This window comes from Vipera ursinii (genome assembly GCF_947247035.1).
Source record: "Vipera ursinii genome assembly, chromosome: 1".
Classification (NCBI taxonomy): domain Eukaryota; kingdom Metazoa; phylum Chordata; class Lepidosauria; order Squamata; family Viperidae; genus Vipera; species Vipera ursinii.
Window position 1 is genome coordinate 287,122,912 of NC_139512.1, and position 20,767 is coordinate 287,143,678.

Here is a 20,767-nt window from a genome sequence, read left to right on the forward strand (position 1 = left end):
CCAAATTTCAATTGTTCTAAATTGTTTTCTGGTATGTTTATAGTAATCTCTTAGTTGTGGGTAACAATGAAAAGCAATGCACAAAATTGTTTCTTAGTTTTTCTTCCTGTTTTTCTTAGTGGAAGATGTTCAAATCTCTTGTTATAGAATACTGGCCAGCTTATATGCTTTGGGAACCAGCAAGAGTATCTATGTGGAACGGTAAGAAAGAAATATCTAATATTAAAAATGTGTTATGATTAGTTAAGTGAATTGTGCATTATTGTTCAGTACACTGTCATGTGACCATGATTTATAACTTCCTTCCACCATCCCCATTGACTTTGCTGGTGGGAAGCTGGCAGTGAAGATCACAAATGGCTATTAAGTGACCATGGGATGCTGCAACAGTCATAATTACATGTGAGTTGCCAAGCACAGGAGTGTATCAACTGCTGCGACTTTGAGGACTGGCTTTAAATCTCATTTAGCATCATCATAACTTTGAACAGTCACAGTACAAGGACTACTTATATCTCTATCCAAGTAAGGTATTAGCTAATAATAGGCTCTTCATACATCAAAGAATCCATCTGTGGTATCTCTAATAGTAAAGATGAGTCTGCTGTAATGGAAAAGTGTGATTCATTAGGGGAGCACAACCTCTTTGGGAATATGCAAATCCATTAAAAACCTGATTCCCACCCCCCAGAAATGGCTTCATTTTATTGGCCTTCAGCCAGTTCATTACTTCAATCCGGTCCTAAACACCCACCTAAATCTAATACAGTAAAAAGTGAACTAGAATTATGCATATTATTGAAAGCAAAAATTACAAATTAGTTTTAATATTCAACAGTATATACAATTAGAACCTGGTAGAACTCTGTAATGTAGACATTACTGAAAACAAACCGCATTTGAACATTGCATCCAGTTTTGGTCATCATGATATGAAAAAGATGTTGAAACTGGAAAAAGTGCAGAGAAGAGCAACAAAGATGATTAAAGCACTGGAGGCTAAAACATATGAAAAACAGTTGCAGGAATTGGGGTATGTCTAGTTTAATGAAAAGAAGGAAAAGGGGTAACATGATAGCAATGTTCCAATATCTAAGGGGCTGCCATAAAGAAGAAGGGTTCACCCTATTCTCCAAAACACCTGAAGGTAGAATGGATGGAAACCAATCAAGTAGAGAACCAATCAAGAAATAAGGAGACATTTCCTGACAGTGAGAACAATTAAATCAGTGGAACGGTTTGTCTTCAGTGGAACTGTTTGCCTTCAGAACTAGAAGACCTCCAAGTCCCTTCCAACTTGGTTATTCTATTATTCAAATACCTCAGTACCATCTTCTGGAGATGATATTTCAAATATGAGGAGAACCACTGCAGGAGAACCCTTCTTAAAAAACTTCCGGTTTGACATCGCGGCGTAACAGGCACAGGAAAATGGTGCTCTGTCTTCCACATTCGATTTCGCCCCGCTGGAGACCCTAAAAAGGGTTGAAAGTTGCCACAAAGAGGCAAAGAAGGAGACGACCCTTGTTGATCATGGAGAGGCAGCGGCCCATCCGCTGGTTCTGAGGAAGCCCTCCAAACCGGCATGGGAAAGATTGGCTACATTCGTGTGGCCAGTCAGAAGCTGCTGAAAACCAAAGACAAGTACTAACTAGCAATATCTGAGCAACGTGGATGGAACTGGGTGAGACTTGATCCTCTTTTTAGGGCCCTAACACTACTTTCCTGGAAAAAAGAATGCCCAAAGCAAAGAATCCTCCCCGATGAGAGAGGAAAGGGAAGTTATTGCCCTGCTCCCTCAGGAAAAGAAATGGGTGAATTAATTGTTTTGGGGAAAAACAGAGGAAACTACAACATCAGTTTGGAACTAATACAAATCTATATTTGAAATTTGGGGACTAAAACTACATTTGAGACTTTCCCCCCCCCTACTAGACAGATGTCTGGATATGGCTAAGAAAATAGATAGCTGTTAGAAATAAAAGTATTATTATAATTAGAAGGATAGGATTTGTAACTAGAATATTATAATTTGTTATGCGATGGGAAATATGAAAATTCTAAAAGGGTTTGAATAAGGGAAGCTTTTGGTCACCAAAATATAATTTATTATGAGAAAATTATAAGCAAGAGAGATATTTTGAACATTGATGGGAAATTAAAATTTTTAGAAAGAGGGAAAAGCAGGATATTGATTGAATAGGCAGATTTTAAATACAAATGCAATTGAGATATCTTTTGGCTAGAAAAGCTATTATAAATTGATACTATCAATATTATGTATAATACCAGAAGAATGTGATGAAGGTGTCTATATTTAATTGTATATGTATTAACAGTAACATAAATTGTATTTGCCCAGTATGGAAAAATGCATACTACCGGAAGAAGAGAGGACCAAGGAAGCACTGGATGGTGTAGTATTGGACTAGACTGAGAAAGTTAATATGTACCACTGAATTTCTAATAGATCCAGACAACACATTGCTTTTTAAAGTACTTATGATTGTAAAATGAGAAAATTAATAAAATATTTATAATAAATAAATAAATAAATAAGGAGACATTTCCTGACAGTGAGAACAATTAATCAGTGAAATGGTTTGCCTTCAGAAGTTGTAGGTTCTCCATCACTGGAGGTTTTAAGAAACAGATTAGACAACCATTTGTCTGAACTGGTATGGGGTTGGACTAGAAGACCCTCCAAGTCTCTTCCAACTCTGTTATTCTATTATTCAAATACCTCAGTGCCATCTTCTGGAGATGATATTTCAAATATGAGGAGAACCACTGCAAGAGTACCCTTCCTAAAATACTCTCCAGAAATATATCAGGATCTGTCATATTGAAAATGACTGAGAAGTCTAAGAAAATCAGCAAGTTCAGCCCCTCAGATCAAGAAGATAATTTCAGAGTGAAAATCAGGCCTATGACTGAAACACAAATAATGTTTATGTGGAGCAATCTGAGTAAATTCTATATCAACGTCTACTCAGATACTATTTTTGGCAATAATTACCAGGCAAACTGAACATCGTAGAAGTCTTATTAACATGATACTAAACTAATTATATGTATATTGACCTTAAAAAGACACTTTTTTCACTTTACAGCCAACGATCAGCTTTAGGTGAATGTTTAGCTGCTTTTGCTGGTGCCTTTCCTGTGGCATTTTTAGAAACTCATCTGAATAGTTACAATATTTATTCTATATACAATACCAAGACAAGAAGAACAGGTAACTCAGTATGAATTTACTGAATGATCCAGAATTAATTATACTGCATATTTGCTTTTCATTTTTTTCTTCTTCTTTGATAATGACTAGTGTTGTGAAGCATTTCACTTTCTGTTCCAAAGAGGTTCCTTGGAGCAGCTGCATTTATTTTTTTTACTGGAATCACATTTTATTCTCATTCTCTAACCATATGTTAGAAGATGGGTAGAATGCTGTTTTAATTTATCTACTTTCATTTTGGGGCTAGTTTTTAAAAATGAAATCCAGTTAGATGTAATAGTTTAGGACTCCTATTCCGTCAATGAAATTGAAAGAGTATTATTCCTTTTTGTCCCTGAACTCAAAATCTTTTCCAAGACATTTTAGAAAAATCTTTCTACTTAGAGCAGATTTGAAGAGTCTGAGAAAGATGAAAGAGGAAGGAATCCATACTGGAAAAGAGATTATGCAAAAAAACCAAACAAACTATTATGCAAAGCAAAATCCACTCAAATGACATCCATGTTTACTTGTGAATACTGAGTCACATACATTCAGAAAATAGACATGAATGATGAGTGATGTTTGGAAATACATGTATATGTATTTATATGAAATTATATGTGTGGAAATATGTATCACAAACCATACATATTGAAGATGAACCAAGGGATTGTTTGCTAATGTTGTTAAACGTGGTATTATATTAATATGCAATATTGTTCTTCTAGGTTTACCAAACAGTGTAAGGGAACTTTGTCCAAATATTCCATCTCTGGAAAAATTAATGGAAGAAATTGTGGAATTAGCTGAATCAGGCATTCGCTATACACAAATGCCTCATGTAATGGAAGTTATATTGCCCATGCTTTGTAGTTATATGTCACATTGGTGGGAACATGGACCAGAAAACAGTCATAACAAGAGTGAAATGTGCTGCACAGCATTGACTTCAGATGATATGAATACTCTTCTGGGAAACATTCTAAAAATCATACATAACAATTTGGGCATAGATGAAGGAGCCTGGATGAAGAGATTAGCAGGTAGGAGAAAGTTTTGGTTCATTTTACATGCATTTTTATATATATATATATATATATATATATATATATATATATATATATATATATATATATATATATATATATATATATATATATATATATATATATATATATATAAACCGATAAAAGTAAAACCAGCTAATTTCAATAAAAGTATTGCACTTTTTAAAAAGGTTAAATGAAATGCGAGAGACAGAGGTTCCAGCTTATTAGAGATGCATGTGGATTTAATAATAGGAATACAGTTTGCATTTCTTTGAGGACCAAAATTCTAGTAGAGTAACTGTAGTATAAATCTGTTTAAGATTGTAACATCTTTAATGTAGTTTTCCCACCTACTAATATGCAGTAAAATTAATGGATTATTTACATAGTGTTTTCACAGCCTATCATAAGTAAAGTGAAGGCGGAGCTTCTGAAAACACATTTTCTTCCACTGATGGAGAAACTGAAGAAAAAAGCAGCTATGGTGATCGCTGATGAAGAACACTTACGAACAGAAGGCAGGGGTGATATGTCTGAGGCGGAACTGCTCATCCTAGATGAATTCACTACACTTTCCCGGGACCTTTATGCCTTCTATCCATTGTTGATCAGATTTGTGGACTACAACAGGTATTTATTTATTTTATTTATTTTATTAGATTTATATACCGCCCCTCTCCAAGGACTCGGGGCGGTGTACAGGGCAATTAAAACGCTAACAACACACAAGGTATAAAAATTAAAATAAGATTAAATCAATAGCCCTAAGTAATAAATACAATCTAAAATTTAATTTTTTAAAAAAATTTAAACACTAAAATCCAATCCCTCAGTCCAGGCCGGCCTGTTCAAACAACCAAGTCTTCAGGTCTCAGCGAAACAATTGAAGGTCGGGAGCCATCCGGAGCTCAACCGGAAGCTGATTCCAGAGGGCAGGCGCTCCCCCTGGGGGCCACCAGTCGACATTGACCGATGGCACCCTGAGGAGGCCCTCTCTGTGGGACCGCACAGGACAATGGGAGGTTAACACCGGCAAAAGGTGCTCCCGTAAATAACCCGGACCCATGCCATTTAGGGCTTTATAGGTCATTACCAGCACAGAGTACACAAGAGAACTAGTTTTTAAATGCCTTATTTTAAATCACATGATGGGAGTGAGTTCTTAGATTCACAAATTGTAGCTGATCTATTAACTAGAATTTATTAGATGCTTAATATTATCATGAATTAATTTAAGACCAAGGTGTTTTTTAAAAAAATTAATGGTATAGGAATGTAGTTCATCAGTGCAATATCTCAGATGAATTATTGCTTCATCTAAGGCTACTATTGGTAAGTCTTATTGTCCCTTCTTTTACTGATTTATCTTTTTACCTTTTTTCTCCTTTCTTTTCCTCTTTACCTGGAGATGCTAAGAGTCTAATCCTCTTGCTGAGGACTGCGTTCCCTAAATCCAGAAAATTGGACTGTATGCATACATGTTTTAATGTTGAAGATTCCGAAGTTTCTCTGTCATTTCTGCTACAAATTGGAGTGATTTTTTTTCTTTTTTCTTTTTAATTCCAGAGCAAAATGGCTCAAAGAACCCAACCCTGAAGCCGAAGATTTGTTTCGTATGGTTGCAGAAGTTTTCATTTACTGGTCAAAATCCCATGTATGTATTTTTTAAATTTCATAACTAAGAGTGTTGAGTATTGAGCATTAGATACATGCAGAGGTCTCTTGCTGAAACAGCTTCCAGATGAGATGTGCAGTCTAGTCAAAGTCCCGACCTTTTGTACACGTCTGTGACATTGATATACACACAAAAGGGATAGGGTTTAGATCACGCTGAGTGTCATCTTGTTTTTTTTTATTCTCTCAGTGCTGCTGCTTCAATGTGTGACTGTGGATATGTCTATAAAAAAATAGAAACAGGAAAGGAAGCAGCACTTTTGAATGGTTTTATTCTTTTGCAATTTGTTAAGCAAAGCTTTATTCTTACATCTTATAAATAAATGGCAGCTATAGATGACATTCATATAGGGTCTAAGGCTTTGTCTGGGTTATCTTTTTATTCTATTTTTTTTAAAAAGGGATTAGAATCAAACCTTCTTCAAGTACTTAGCGTTTTTTATTTATTTTTATTTATTTATTTCATCATGATACCTTAAGGTTTCAAAGTATTTGTTTTATTTGTTTCAAAGTATTTGTCTGGAAAATATTGGAGAAAGTTATTTTCTTTTGCAAACAATTTGGAAGGGAGCAATAGGGAAAGTATATTTTCTCAAAAGAAGGATGTTTGTATGCAATAAGTTCAGTTTTGTTGAAAAAAAGATAAATATTTTTTATCTTTTTATACCATTATCTAGATTATGATTTTATAATGCAATTGTATAGCACTATATAAATTTTAATATTCAATGTGAAAGAGACAATGGAAGAGCCAAATAGTGAATTTTGTAATGCTTTGTGTTTTTATGTTCTTTGTAACATTACAGAATTTTAAAAGGGAAGAACAGAACTTTGTGGTGCAAAATGAAATCAACAATATGTCTTTCCTTATTACTGACACTAAATCGAAGATGTCCAAGGTATAAGAATTTACAAATACTGCTGCATTTATCAAAATATTGCTAAAATCTGTAGTTTTTAAAAATAATTAAAGTATTCCACATATACTGGGATATTGAAATGGTCCAAACATTTTTAGAATATTCTAAATATTTCCTAAACTTGTTATCTGTAGAGATAAAGGTTGTAGAAAGGGTGCATATTCCTAGTTTGAAATTTCTTTAACCACTATGAACCAACTCCAAATTTCCACATTCATCTACAGGGGGATCACTAGTCTCATTTCATCAGTGTAGAAAATCTGGGTGAAAATGACTATCAAATGTAATTACCATGTAACTTGTGTCATACATAGAAAATAATCATCCTCATTGTCCTGACATACTTCTGTTCCCAACACATTAATTTTATTTCTATCCTTCAGTAGATGTTTTCTCTCTTTTACTAAATATAAATTGTTTTCTCTTTCTACCTTTCTGAAGTACAAAAGCTGAGATCACGTCCAGCATATCCATTTTTCCAGGAAACATTTTGAAAAGCCAAGTTGCTAAGTGACATTGCAGCTTCTCGCTCTTCTGTATCCAATATTTTTATTCCTTCCCTGAATTGGGTTGGTTTTTGAGGTTATATCATTATTTTAAAGTGACACTTTAAAAACGTACACCTGATTAGACATGTCATCTTATTGAAGGCCATAAGAAGGATATGCAGTTAATAGGCAGATTCAAGAATTCCTGCTGTTATTGTCATATTTAAAAAGAAACAAAGAGATATAGATGCAACTGGAATGACATTCAGCTGTGAGCAATTGTGCTATATTAACAATATGTCATTAAGGAAGCCCGTATTATGAAAGCAAAATAATGGCATGATAGTAATGTAGTTGAAAACAATAAGACATAGTGGCGGTATCATAGGAAGTTCCATCTGCTCTGTATAAGTGCAAATAAAAGATCATAATAAAGTTTGTCACAAGAGCGAGCATAAAGATAATACAAATGAAAAATTATATTGCACTTCTAGATTACTGCCATCATCACTGATATAAAACATTTCATGGCAAAGTAATTTCCCTGGTGTTTCTTCCTTTTTCATTTCAACATCCCCAAGAGATAATTACCTCCCTTATTTTATAATTTGAGAATGAATTATTACTTCTACATTGCAGACAGCTGTTTCTGATCAGGAAAGAAAAAAAATGAAACGGAAAGGGGATCGTTACTCAACTCAGACCTCTCTGATTGTGGCTGCATTGAAAAGATTGCTTCCCATTGGGCTAAATATTTGTGCACCTGGTGACCAAGAATTAATTGCTCTAGCAAAAAATCGATTGAGCATGGTAGGTTTCCTCTATATGTAGAACTTCACTTAATGTGTTCAATAACTGTGTAAGATCCTCCCCTTTATGGAGACAGTACTCTTTTTGGTCTGACAGGGTTGAAAATGCTACAGGAGTCTTGTTACTGTTGATTTATTACTTATTTATTTATACCTAATTACCTGTCTCACTTGGAGAGAGAGTCTGTGCAGTGTACAATATAATCAGTAAAATTAAAAATTAAAATCAGAGTAATTTAGGAATAAAAAATTTGAAATTATAAAACAACATTATAAAAAATTCAAAAGATGAAGAATTCCAAGGGGGCATTCTCATGGCACAGTATGTATCCAAAAGCATTATGATATTTGCCTGGCTTATTTCTTCTTAGTAGTTAATTGGCTTCTTGCCATTAAAAATAATGTTAATTACAGGGATTTCTTGTCCATTATTCTACTCTTTTTTTAAACATATGACAACTAGCTTCTTCAGAGGTTGCTCTTTTCTTCTGGGACACACTTGGGTGACAACCAGTATATTTAATAAGAATGATATCAGAGAGAAGCAATGTTATTCCTTGCCTATAAACAAGATTCAAAATGATAAAAAAAACACTTTCCAAAGTAAATATGAATGGTATTGAAGTGGCTTAGATAGCGATAATACCAGATAGCTGCTGTATGCTAACTAAATGGAGCTAGTTAAGGAATGGAGAAATCTCTTTCTCTAGATTACTCTTGTTACGCTTGTTACACAAGAATATTTCACCCAAGTAAAGATTGCTGTACTATGGAACTCATAAGAACCAAAAAGTTATAGTAAGTTTAATCCCATTTTGCATATTTATCATGGCATGCCATAATAATGAAAAAGTGCAGCTTTGCAAGGTGGTTAGAATTATTTTTCTGCAAGGGATATTCCCTCTTTATATAATATTTTTCAGTAAAATATTTGGTATATTTTCTTGACAGAAGGACACCGAGGATGAAGTTCGAGATATTATTCGCAACAACCTTCATTTACAGGGCAAGGTAATTTTCAAGTATTAACAAGTTTTGCTTCTGACCTAATCTTTCGAAAAGCAAGTTATACAGTATATGAGTGCAGGTTGATACATATATGTATACATCTGTTCATGTATCCATATGTGCACACCAGGTGTAGAGCCAAAAATAGTACAGATGTCTATTAAATGTAAGCAAAGATTCTAATGGTCTCATAAAGTTAAACGTGCTAAATAAGTGTAGTGACTTATTAGATTATCACAGTAATTTCAGATACTATAATCTGTATACAATTGTTTGGTTATTCATTATTTGAGACATATTTTTAGCACCTCACATATATTTTCTTGCAGCTTGAAGATCCTGCAATTAGATGGCAGGTGGCCCTTTACAAAGATCTACCAAACAGAACTGATATCACTTCAGATCCAGAAAAGACTGTGGAACGAGTTATGGATATAGCTAATGTACTTTTCCATCTGGAACAGGTTAGATGTATTATTGACATTTTAACATTAATTTGTTTTACATATTCAGTAGTGTACTGTGAAAAATGTCCTGCTGATATACTTATTTTGCATTGAAAGTATTTGTTTTATATTATGTTCTTCCAAAAATTTATTGCATTCCATGAATATCCTAGTCGTCCTTGCTTAACAACCATTCATTAAGATTCTTCACTCATCCCTACCAGAAAACACACCTCTCCCCATGATGAGGGCACCATAACAGGATCTGGAGGTGCACAGGAGGGAGAAGCTATATAATCCATCCATTGTTTATGAATATCCAAAGTATTAATCAGGAAATGAAAGAACGTGAAGTCATTAGACTGAAGCATGCATACAAGGCACTTTGGCTTTCTTATACCAACTGAAGTGGCATACGAAGACATTTAAAGTAGCAGTTTATTAAAAGGCATAATGATAAATTGGTTTTGTGCTCCCTAAAAAGAGGGAATGCCGTCTTAAAGTTCCTTTACTTTTTCGGACCTTGGTAGTAATTAGAATTCAATTTAGAATTCTCAAATGAGGTATATTTAAGTAAACAGGGTATTCTTCCTTAACCAAGTCAAGTCAGCAACAACAACAACAACAAAATCTGTGCAACTTGAATGTGTGGAAATCTCCCATCAAAATATCTTTGGATTGGGAAAACCATTGTTATTCTATTCTGGGTGAAAAACAGTAATCCTCATCTACACACAGTCACCATTCTCTTCTTAATGTGACTGTACTATAATTTCAAAATATTTACACTTTTTCAAGTGACATATTTTTATATATAGTTTAATATCCTTTCTTTTACCCACATTGTTGTTGTTGTTGTTAGCTGCGAAGTCGTGTCCGACCCATCGCGACCCTATGGACAACATTCCTCCAGTAAAATTAAATGCATCATTTTGATTTTTTTTTCTACTTCATGTATTATTTTCTTTTATTATTTCCAGAACTTCTCTAATCGTCGACGGAAATGTTTCAGAATGGGAAGTATAGAGTATATGCTCATATAATTAATTATGTTAGGAATGTATTGGTTTTGCCTTTAATAATTTTGTTTATGCATTTTGATGTATTAAATCTCTAAATATCTGATTTGTGGTTATTATTTTTAGATGAAATTTCTCCCAACTTGCTTGCTCCACTTCGATTTATTCTTTTGTTTGAAAGGTTTTGCACTTAATCTGACTGAGGTTTTTTGTATTACACTTTTATCTCTTTCTTTGTCTCAATTATGACTTTCACAATTCCTTGTTTGGGTTTCAGTTATTCAGTGTACTAATAAATTTATTTTATGTCCTCACAATTTGTGCTTGAAGTTCTAAAGTTTGTTTTACTATAAAGAGCACTCAAACTTTCCATATATCCTTCCAGGATGAATCACGTAGGCATGCTGTAATTTTGTTCTATGTTCAGAGTAAATATTTATTTATTCAATTTCTATAGCTGCACATATTAGTCAATGGCATTTTCTACTATGCAGTACATAGTATGTATTTACTATGTAGTGACATTAATAATGGAAAAAATCTACTACAAAGGAACAGAATTAGTACAATTGTTACTTTTATAGCAATACGGTCATGCTTTAAAGAATAGATAAATGACACTCTCATGGACAACAAAGCAAAACAAAGAATGAAGACAACTAATTTAATACAGAAATAGTAACAGTAACATAGTAATGGGCAACCAATAACTCAATCTGTAATGCATTGTATTGATCATTTTGCCATTCACCATCTCAAGAATCCTATGTAATTATATGGGAAATTATATGCTCATCCTGGTTATTTCAAAAGACAGTCAAACTGAAGTGCTGTGAGCATAATTCAGAAATATCTGAGATAATCTTGCGGTCACGTCACCTATTCTTTTAGTAAAATTGTAAAACAGATTACTCTGCCTATTTTGGATTTTTATCCTGCTGTTTTGTTGGCACATTCAAGATGGCTTACAGAAAAAAGGTAAAATATAAAATGTAACAAACATTCTAAAAATAAAATCAATATCAATTTTAAAAAATCACAGTTAAAAGCTTGGTGAAAAATAGACAGTTTTCTCATTTTCCTAAATAATGGGAGAGTGAAGACCAAGTATACTTCTGTGGGGTCCTCAGTGCTCTCTGAGGTTCATGGTTTTCTTACAGACATTTCATTACCAAACTAGATAACATCATCAATGGTAATTAGCACTGATGATGTTATCAAGTTTGGTAATGCAAGAAAACCACCAAGCTCAGAGAGCACCAAGGAACTCACAGTTCAATTCTGAGCTGCAAATATTCTCTTGCAAATGAAGGTAAATATACGTGTCCCAGGATTATGTTATAATTTAGTTACCAGGACCAAAAAATTATTCTTTCAAGCTTTTGGGCTCATGCTGGAACCCATAATCAGGAAACCTCTCTCTCCAGAATGTGTGCACTGGGCTGTTCTACGTGCTGCATTTGTATGGTTCCTGGTTGGCTGTAGCTTTTAGTTGTTAATTGGGCATTGATGCCTGGCCAATAAGTGGTTATTTGTCATTTCCTTGTGCCGTCACACCTTTGGCCCCTAAGTACCTGATTTACCTGATTTATGCATAGAACAGACCAGTGCATAGTTTCTGGAGAGAGAGAAGTTTCCTGATGATGGGTCCAGCACAAGCCTGAAAGCTTGGAAGAATAAATATTTGGTCCTGGTGATCGACTCAGAATGGATCTTGCAAATATTTCCTTCTATCAGCAAATATACTTCCTTGGGAAGTGCATTCCACAACCTGAGAGCCACAAAAGAGAAGGAAAATTGTTTTCCAAATGAGCAATACAGGTAGTTTTCACTTAATGGCTGCAATTGGGACTATTATTAAGTTATGTGATCATTAAATGAAACATCAAGTGATTATGTCTGACTTACAGCATCAGTTCTGCTATGATCATTAAGCAAATCACTTGCAGTTGTTAAGCATTGTTACATGACTGCGACGTGCAAATTTCTGCTGGCTACCTCATTGACTTCACTTGGTGGCAACTGGCTAGGAAGGTTGCAAATGGTGATCATGTCACCATGGGATGCTATGATGATCGTAAGATTGGATACTAGTTGGATAAATCTACTTTTTCGGCACTATCAAAAGTTTGAGTAATCGCTGAATGAGACTTGAATGAATTAATTGACGACTACCTGCATATAGAAACAAAAGAGTTTTTTTTCTAATTTCTTTACATACAATAAGTGATGCAGAAAATGTAGAACAAAACAGAACATTCTTTTAGGTATGTAGATTAATCTTGTATACTTACAATTTCCAAAACCTGAATTTAAAAGCAAATTATAGCTGTGGTATAGTTTAAAACTTCCCAGTGGGATGTAAGAAAGTTAACTATGCATATATCTGGAATTTAACAATTTAATCTATGATTGTCAATAGTTTGACAAAGATTGACTACAGTTTTAAAATATTGTACTTTTAGTTTGCAGCTAATACAATATTTGATTATACCCAAATCATACAAATGCTTGTTTTCTCTATCATTATAGTTACTAGAGCAAAAGATAATAATTAAAATGGTTCTTGACCAATATATTTATGAGTTTACGCTGGATTTCAGCTAACATGATTTATTTTATTTTATTTTATTTTTATTACATTTATATCCCGCCCTTATCCAAAGACTCAGGGCGGCTTACAAGCTTAGCAGTAGCCTAGTTCTAATATTTACAAAATTTCATTTTTAGCAGCAAAATCCTATGCATATTAACTAAAAAGTTTAAATAAAATTTATTTATTTGGTTTTTTTATCCTGCCTCTATTATTGTTTATAAATATCTTAAAATGACGAACATACCTAATACTTCTTCCTCTTCCTGCTTTCCCCACAACAACCCTGTGAGATGGACTGGGTTAAGTGACTGTTTAATTCAGTTTCATTCACATTAATTTACATTCAGTTTAATGGGATTTACTCCCTAGTAAAAGTTGTGAAATGGCAGCCTTATATCTTAAAAATAAATAAGCATCTATTAAGTGATTTCTGATTTTCATTGTTTTTTGTTCTATAGGTTGAACATCCTCAAAGGTCAAAAAAGGCAGTATGGCATAAACTCTTGTCCAAACAGAGAAAAAGAGCTGTGGTGGCTTGCTTCAGAATGGCGCCACTATATAATCTTCCACGGTATGTGCGATCTCTACAGAGATGAGAAACACAACAAAATCACAGTGCAAAGTTCAGTAGCATTAATAGCTTTAGAAAAAAGAAATGACAAAAGGACATAGCAGTACTGTCAATTCTGTCTTTAGGATGAAGGTCTGTTCACTGGGACTTTATTTCTTCTTCATATAAATTAGCTAATAAATATATGCTGCTTCTGTATTCAATGATAGATATTTTATATAGTAAATATTTTGAATATTCAATAAGTGGGCATACATTTAAAAATACATATATTTTGTTGACTTTTTTTTAAGGCACCGAGCTGTCAATCTTTTTCTTCAGGGATATGAAAAGTCCTGGGTGGAAACAGAAGACCATTATTTTGAAGATACGTTGATAGAAGACTTAGCAGTATGTTAGAATTGATTCAACTGGTTATTTGTTTTGAATTGTATTGTAGTATGTAACCTGGTCAAATTCAGCCATTAGTAAACTATAGAATTTGCTTGTTATTTTGGTAATGCCACGGTTTTTAATTTTATCAAAAAATAAAACAAAAAATAAAAAAGTTCAAAAATAGTGGGAGATACTACAATTTATATGTCCAGCTTCTTGTAGACTGCAAGAAATCCCTTTGAGGCTACCTTGGATATCTTGAATTTTGTACATTAAGATGCATAAACTGTAAATATATATGCTATTTTTGTTCCTTTCCAGCACTACAGCTATCACTCTAACATTACATTTGTCAGTATAATTATAGAATCAGTTCTAACATGATATATATTTCTGATTTATTATCCGCCTATTTCTGATTTTTTACTTTGACAGATGTTCCTGTTTTCTATCTTGTGTGTGCATTAATTTACAATATGTAAATAAAAATATATTTAAATATATATTGTATGCTTAATATGTATTTTGAGCATAGTATGGTATAGCATTTTGGAAGGTATGCAAACCTATGAAAAATTGAGTTTTTCACAATGATTCAAGAAATGTAATTCAAGTTAGTTCATATTTAAATATCTAAAAATCAAATTCTCAAGCATCCCTAATGTAAATTTGTTTGGAAATAAGTTTGATCGCTCTCAGTATGATGCCCAAATATATCTACGTCTGAGATCTCAAATATTTTCTTTTAATGTTTTTCTTCTTCTGTTTCTTGCTGCAGAAACCTGGAGCAGAACCAACAGAAGAAGATGAATGTATTAAGAGAGTTGATCCTTTGCATCAACTTATTTTACTATTCAGTCGAACAGCTTTAACTGAAAAATGGTGAGACAAAACAGAGAAGATATTAATGATTCTTTGTAAATTGCTTTATTTTCACATCTAGATACAAAATACTTCTTGCCGCTAGAAAAAGTAATGTGGAGTTAAATATCAAAGTACTATCAGGTTGATTCATGAAATTTGAGCCAATTTTGTGTTCAGGTATATCTACAAACTTCTCATCAATAAATGATGGAAAACCATTATACTTTATACAAATTTAATTAGCAAATAAGATTGAACAAGTAGGATTATTTCCTTACTGGTTAGGGTACACAAGAAATTACATGATTTACCGTATATTTCTCTGTTGTGTTATTAGAAAAAACAGAATCCAAAACAGCATACCATATATAATTTTGTATATGTCCTTCATGAATAAGCTGACCCTTGACCCTTTAAAAAATATATCATGAAAAGAGTTCCACCTGTGGATAAGCCAACTTGCATTTTTCATGTTATTTCGGTAAAAAATTCAAGGATCTACTTATCTGTGGATCGGCTTATATGTGAGTATAAATAGGAAATAGGGGTCCTTTAAGAAGTATTACAGTATATATTCATAGATTTATTTATTTATTTATTTATTTGATTTATATACCGCCCTTCTCCCGAAGGACTCAGGGCGGTGTACAGGGCAACAAAAATAAGAATACAGGATACAAGATTTAAAGTTAAATGATTGTGCCCAATGTAGTAGGTTAGTTAAAATAATGTTAAAACCCAAACCCATCAGGCCAGGCCGGCTTGTTCAAATAGATAAGTTTTTAGATCACGCCGGAAGGAGCGAAGGTCGGGGCCCATCCGGAGTTCAGCTGGTAAGCGGTTCCAAACCCAACATTCTCTGACCGGTGGTACCCTGAGGAGGCCCTCTCTGTGGGAACGTACGGGACGGAGGGAGGTTGACACCGGCAGTAGGTGCTCCCGTAGGTAATCCGGACCCATGCCATGTAGGGCTTTGTATGTCATCACCAGCACCTTGAATTTCACCCGGAAAGCAACTGGAAGCCAATGCAGCTCACGGAGCAGAGGTGTAATATGGGAGTATCGGGAGACCCCCAAAAGAACTCGCGCAGCTGCATTCTGTACCAGCTGAAGCTTCTGAGTGGATCTCAAGGGCAGCCCCATGTAAAGAACATTGCAGTAGTCTAGACGAGAGGTCACAAGGGCATGAGTGACTGTACGCAAGGCATCCAGGTCCAGATAGATAAGTTGTTGTTAGCTGCGAAGTAGTGTCCGACCCATCGCGACACTATGGACAACGTTCCTCCAGGCGTTCCTGTCCTCTACCATCTTCTGGAGTCCATTTAAGATTCATAGATAAACCCAACTATATATAAGGTATTTGGGGCGCATTTTAGCACCTAAAATGTTCAGTTTATCCACTATTATATATGGCAGGGGTCCCCAATCCCTGGTCCGTGGACTGGTACTGCACCGCAGCATGCCAGCAACTGGTCCGCACAAACAAGCAAATCCCCATTCACGGGTTTGCAGGCAGCACACAAAACCATGCACTCTCCAGTCCGTGGAAAAACCTCTCTCCACGGAATCGGTCCCTGGTGCCCAAAAGGTTGAAGACCTCTGATATACGGTTTCACTATTAGTGCACCTTAGTTTGTTTATAGCTAATTTGAAATATAATGTTTATTGTTATAAATGATATTAAAAACTAAACGAAAAGGCCAAAAATTTGAAGTGAAAATAAAAAATTTAAACTATTAAACTTGAATATATATATATATATATATATATATATATATATATATATATATATGTATGTATGTATGTATATATATATATGTATGTATATATATGTGTGTGTCTATATATATATATATATATATATATATATATATATATATATATATATATATATATATATATATATATATATATATATATATATATATATATATATATATATATATATATATATATATATATATGTTTTCTGAGGTTTTCGCGGGTGCCTGTATGTGGATCCTTGGTTTTTCGGGTTTTTCCCCGCGTAGAATTAAACAGACAGAATCAGCAAGGTCCTCCAAAAACACAACATCAAAACAGCATTCTACACAGACAGAAAAATATCCACCATCCTAAGAAACCCCAAGGACATAATTGGGTTAGAAAACCAAGGAGTATACGAAATCCCATGCACCACCTGCCCCACCACATACATCGGACAGACCAACAGAAGAATAAGTGCACGCATTGAAGAGCACAAAAACTCACTCAGAAAGGGAGAACAAACTTCATCCCTGGTCCAACACTTTGAAGCCACGGGACATGAAATTGATTTTAAAAAAACCAAAACTATCGCCAAAATTGAACATTTTAACAATAGAATAATCAGAGAAGCCATTGAGATAGAAAAACGCCCCCACAGCATGAATAAACGAGATGATACCTCTCGTCTACCAGCCATTTGGAAACCTGCCTTGATTGACAGACGAAGCCCAACCACCAAGAATGATACCAGACCCAAACTCATGATAACATCACATGACATCACCACCACACAACCATTCAAAAAGCAAATCCGAACCCACAACGATAAAGACACACAACCACAAAACAGAAACCTAACTACAGCTGCAACATCAGCCACTTTAAACCCCTCTAAACCACACAATAAACAAACTGACACCCACTATAAAAACATAGCACCACCACAAACACGAAGCCGAACAAAAGCAGCACAACTCACCAGCTCAGGTCTGGAGCTGGCAGCTGAGACCAGCCCATCCACTCAGAACACACCCCCACCCAATCAGAACACACCCACCATTCAAAACACACTCCCACCCAATCAGAACACACTTGGTCCCCTACCCAATCAGAGCACACCTCCACAGAACACACCCCCTCTGGCAGTTTAAAAAAGAGGAACAAACAGCCACATGCTTCTCCCAGAAGAAGGAAGCAGAAGCCTGATGATGACGGATGGGATTCCGTCGAAACGTTGCGCCTACACCTTTAATTCTACGCGGGGAAAAACCCGGAAAACCAAGGATCCATATATATATATATATATATATATATATATATATATATATATATATATATATATATATATATATGGATCTTTGGTTATTCGGGTTTTTCCCCGCGTAGAACTAAAGGTGTAGGGGCGACGTTTCGACGGAATCCCATCCGTCATCATCAGGCTGGTGGCTTCTGCTTCCTTCTTCTGGGAGAAGCATGTGGCTGTTTGTTCCTCTTTTTTAAACTGCCAGAGGGGGTGTGTTCTGTGGGTGGTGTGCTCTGATTGGGTGGGGGAGTAAGTGTGTTCTGATTGGGTGGGAGTGTGTTTTGAATGGTGGGTGTGTTCTGATTGGGTGGGGGTGTGTTTTGAGTGGATGGGCTGGTCTCAGCTGCCAGCCTTAGACCTGAGCTGGTGAGTTGTGCTGCTTTTGTTCGGCTTCGTGTTTGTGGTGGTGCCATGTTTTTATAGTGGGTGTCAGTTTGCTTATTGTGTGGTTTTGAGGGGTTTAAAGTGGCTGATGTTGCAGCTGTAGTTAGGTTTCTGTTTTGTGGTTGTGCCTCGTTATCATTGTGGGTTCGGATTTGCTTTTTGAATGGTTGTGTGGTGGTGATGTCATGTGGTGTTATCATGAGTTTGGGTCTATCATTCTTGGTGGTTGGGACTCGTCTGTCAATCAAGGTGGGTTTCTTATACATGCACCACCTGCCCCACCACATACATCGGACAGACCAACAGAAGAATAAGTGCACACATTGAAGAGCACAAAAACTCACTCAGAAAAGGAGAACAAACTTCATCCCTGGTCCAACACTTTGAAGCCACGGGACATGAAATTGATTTTAAAAAAACCAAAACTATCTCGCCAAAATTGAACATTTTAACAACAGAATAATCAGAGAAGCCATTGAGATAGAAAAACGCCCCCACAGCATAAACAAACGAGATGATACCTCTCACCTACCAACCATTTGGAAACCCGCCTTGATTGACAGACGAGTCCCAACCACCAAGAATGATAGACCCAAACTCATGATAACACCACATGACATCACCACCACACAACCATTCAAAAAGCAAATCTGAACCCACAATGATAACGAGGCACAACCACAAAACAGAAACCTAACTACAGCTGCAACATCAGCCACTTTAAACCCCTCCAAACCACACAATAAGCAAACTGACACCCACTATAAAAACATGGCACCACCACAAACACGAAGCCGAACAAAAGCAGCACAACTCACCAGCTCAGGTCTGGAGCTGGCAGCTGAGACCAGCCCATCCACTCAGAACACACCCCCACCCAATCAGAACACACCCACCATTCAAAACACACTCCCACCCAATCAGAACACACTTGGTCCCCTACCCAATCAGAGCACACCTCCACAGAACACACCCCCTCTGGCAGTTTAAAAAAGAGGAACAAACAGCCACATGCTTCTCCCAGAAGAAGGAAGCAGAAGCCTGATGATGACGGATGGGATTCCGTCGAAACGTTGCGCCTACACCTTTAATTCTACGCGGGGAAAAACCCGAAAAACCAAAGATGCACATACGAACACCCGCGAAAACCTCAGAAAACATATATATATATATATATATATATATATATATATATATATATATATATATATATATATATATATATATATATATATATATATGTAGATCTAGAGTCTCGGGTTTCTTCCCGCGTTCCTTTCATCTTCAGAAAGTTGTGGCGACGTTTCGACGAAATCCCATCCGTCATCATCAGGCCGGAGTGTTCCTCCTGCTGCTTCCAGGAGCAATGCGTGGTCTGGCTGTTCCTTTCCTTCCAACTGCCGGTGGGGCTGTGTTCTGACTGGGTGGAGGCGTGGCTGCTTTCTGATTGGGTGGGGGTGTCCTCCGATTGGGTGGAGGCGTGGTTGTCTTCTGATTGAGTGGAGGCGTGGCTGTCTTCTGATTGGGTGGATGCGTGGTTGTCTTCTGATTGGTTGGAGGCGTGGCTGTCTTCTGATTGGGTGGGGTGTGTTCTGAATGGGTGGGGTTTTTTGTTGTGTTGTAATATCCTGAGTGTTGTGATTTGGTGTCCTGAGGAGTGGGCTGTGTAGTGGCCTCCAGAGCTTTGGTTTGGCTCCGAGTTCGAGGACCTGCTATGTATCTCTGGTATGGGTCAGTCAGGTTCGTGTGTGCGTTCTTCTGCTTGGGTGATGGCACTTTTGCTTGACTTGTTCTGTCTTCTGTGTGGGGGAGTTTTTGTTCTGGGTGTGGATGAGTCTTGCTGGGGCTGGTGGCATTTGGGGTTGTTTGTTGGTTTTTTAAATCCTTGTTTGCTGAAATTCGTTTCTCTATCAATGCTGGTTTCCAAATGTCATGTAGGCGGGAGGTGTCGTCTCGCTTGTTCATACTGTCAGGGTGTTTTTCTATTTCAATGGCTTCTCTGATTATTCTGCTATTGAGATGTTCTATTTTGGCGATTGTTTTTGTACCTTCAAAATTGATGTTGTGTCCCGTAGTGTTTATGTGTTGTACTAGTGAAGATGTGTACTAGTGAAGATGTCCTCAGGACACCAAATCACAACACTCAGGATATTACAACACAACAAAAAACCCCACCCATTCAGAACACACCCCACCCAATCAGAAGACAGCCACGCCTCCAACCAATCAGAAGACAACCACGCATCCACCCAATCAGAAGACAGCCACGCCTCCACTCAATCAGAAGACAACCAC

General features: G+C 35.9%; 1 protein-coding gene across 1 annotated transcript in view; it reads left to right on the forward strand.

Moving 5' to 3' along the window:
• Positions 1–20,767, forward strand: part of RYR2 (ryanodine receptor 2) — a 329,037-nt gene that overhangs the window by 244,822 nt on the left and 63,448 nt on the right. The window contains exons 66-77 of the mRNA XM_083349904.1: positions 120–201; positions 3,114–3,238; positions 3,949–4,263; positions 4,659–4,899; positions 5,836–5,923; positions 6,750–6,842; positions 7,991–8,161; positions 9,112–9,171; positions 9,498–9,683; positions 13,688–13,800; positions 14,094–14,190; positions 14,954–15,057. Coding sequence (XP_083206030.1) covers positions 120–201; positions 3,114–3,238; positions 3,949–4,263; positions 4,659–4,899; positions 5,836–5,923; positions 6,750–6,842; positions 7,991–8,161; positions 9,112–9,171; positions 9,498–9,683; positions 13,688–13,800; positions 14,094–14,190; positions 14,954–15,057 — 1,675 coding nt within the window. The remainder of the gene's footprint in view (positions 1–119; positions 202–3,113; positions 3,239–3,948; positions 4,264–4,658; positions 4,900–5,835; positions 5,924–6,749; positions 6,843–7,990; positions 8,162–9,111; positions 9,172–9,497; positions 9,684–13,687; positions 13,801–14,093; positions 14,191–14,953; positions 15,058–20,767) is intronic.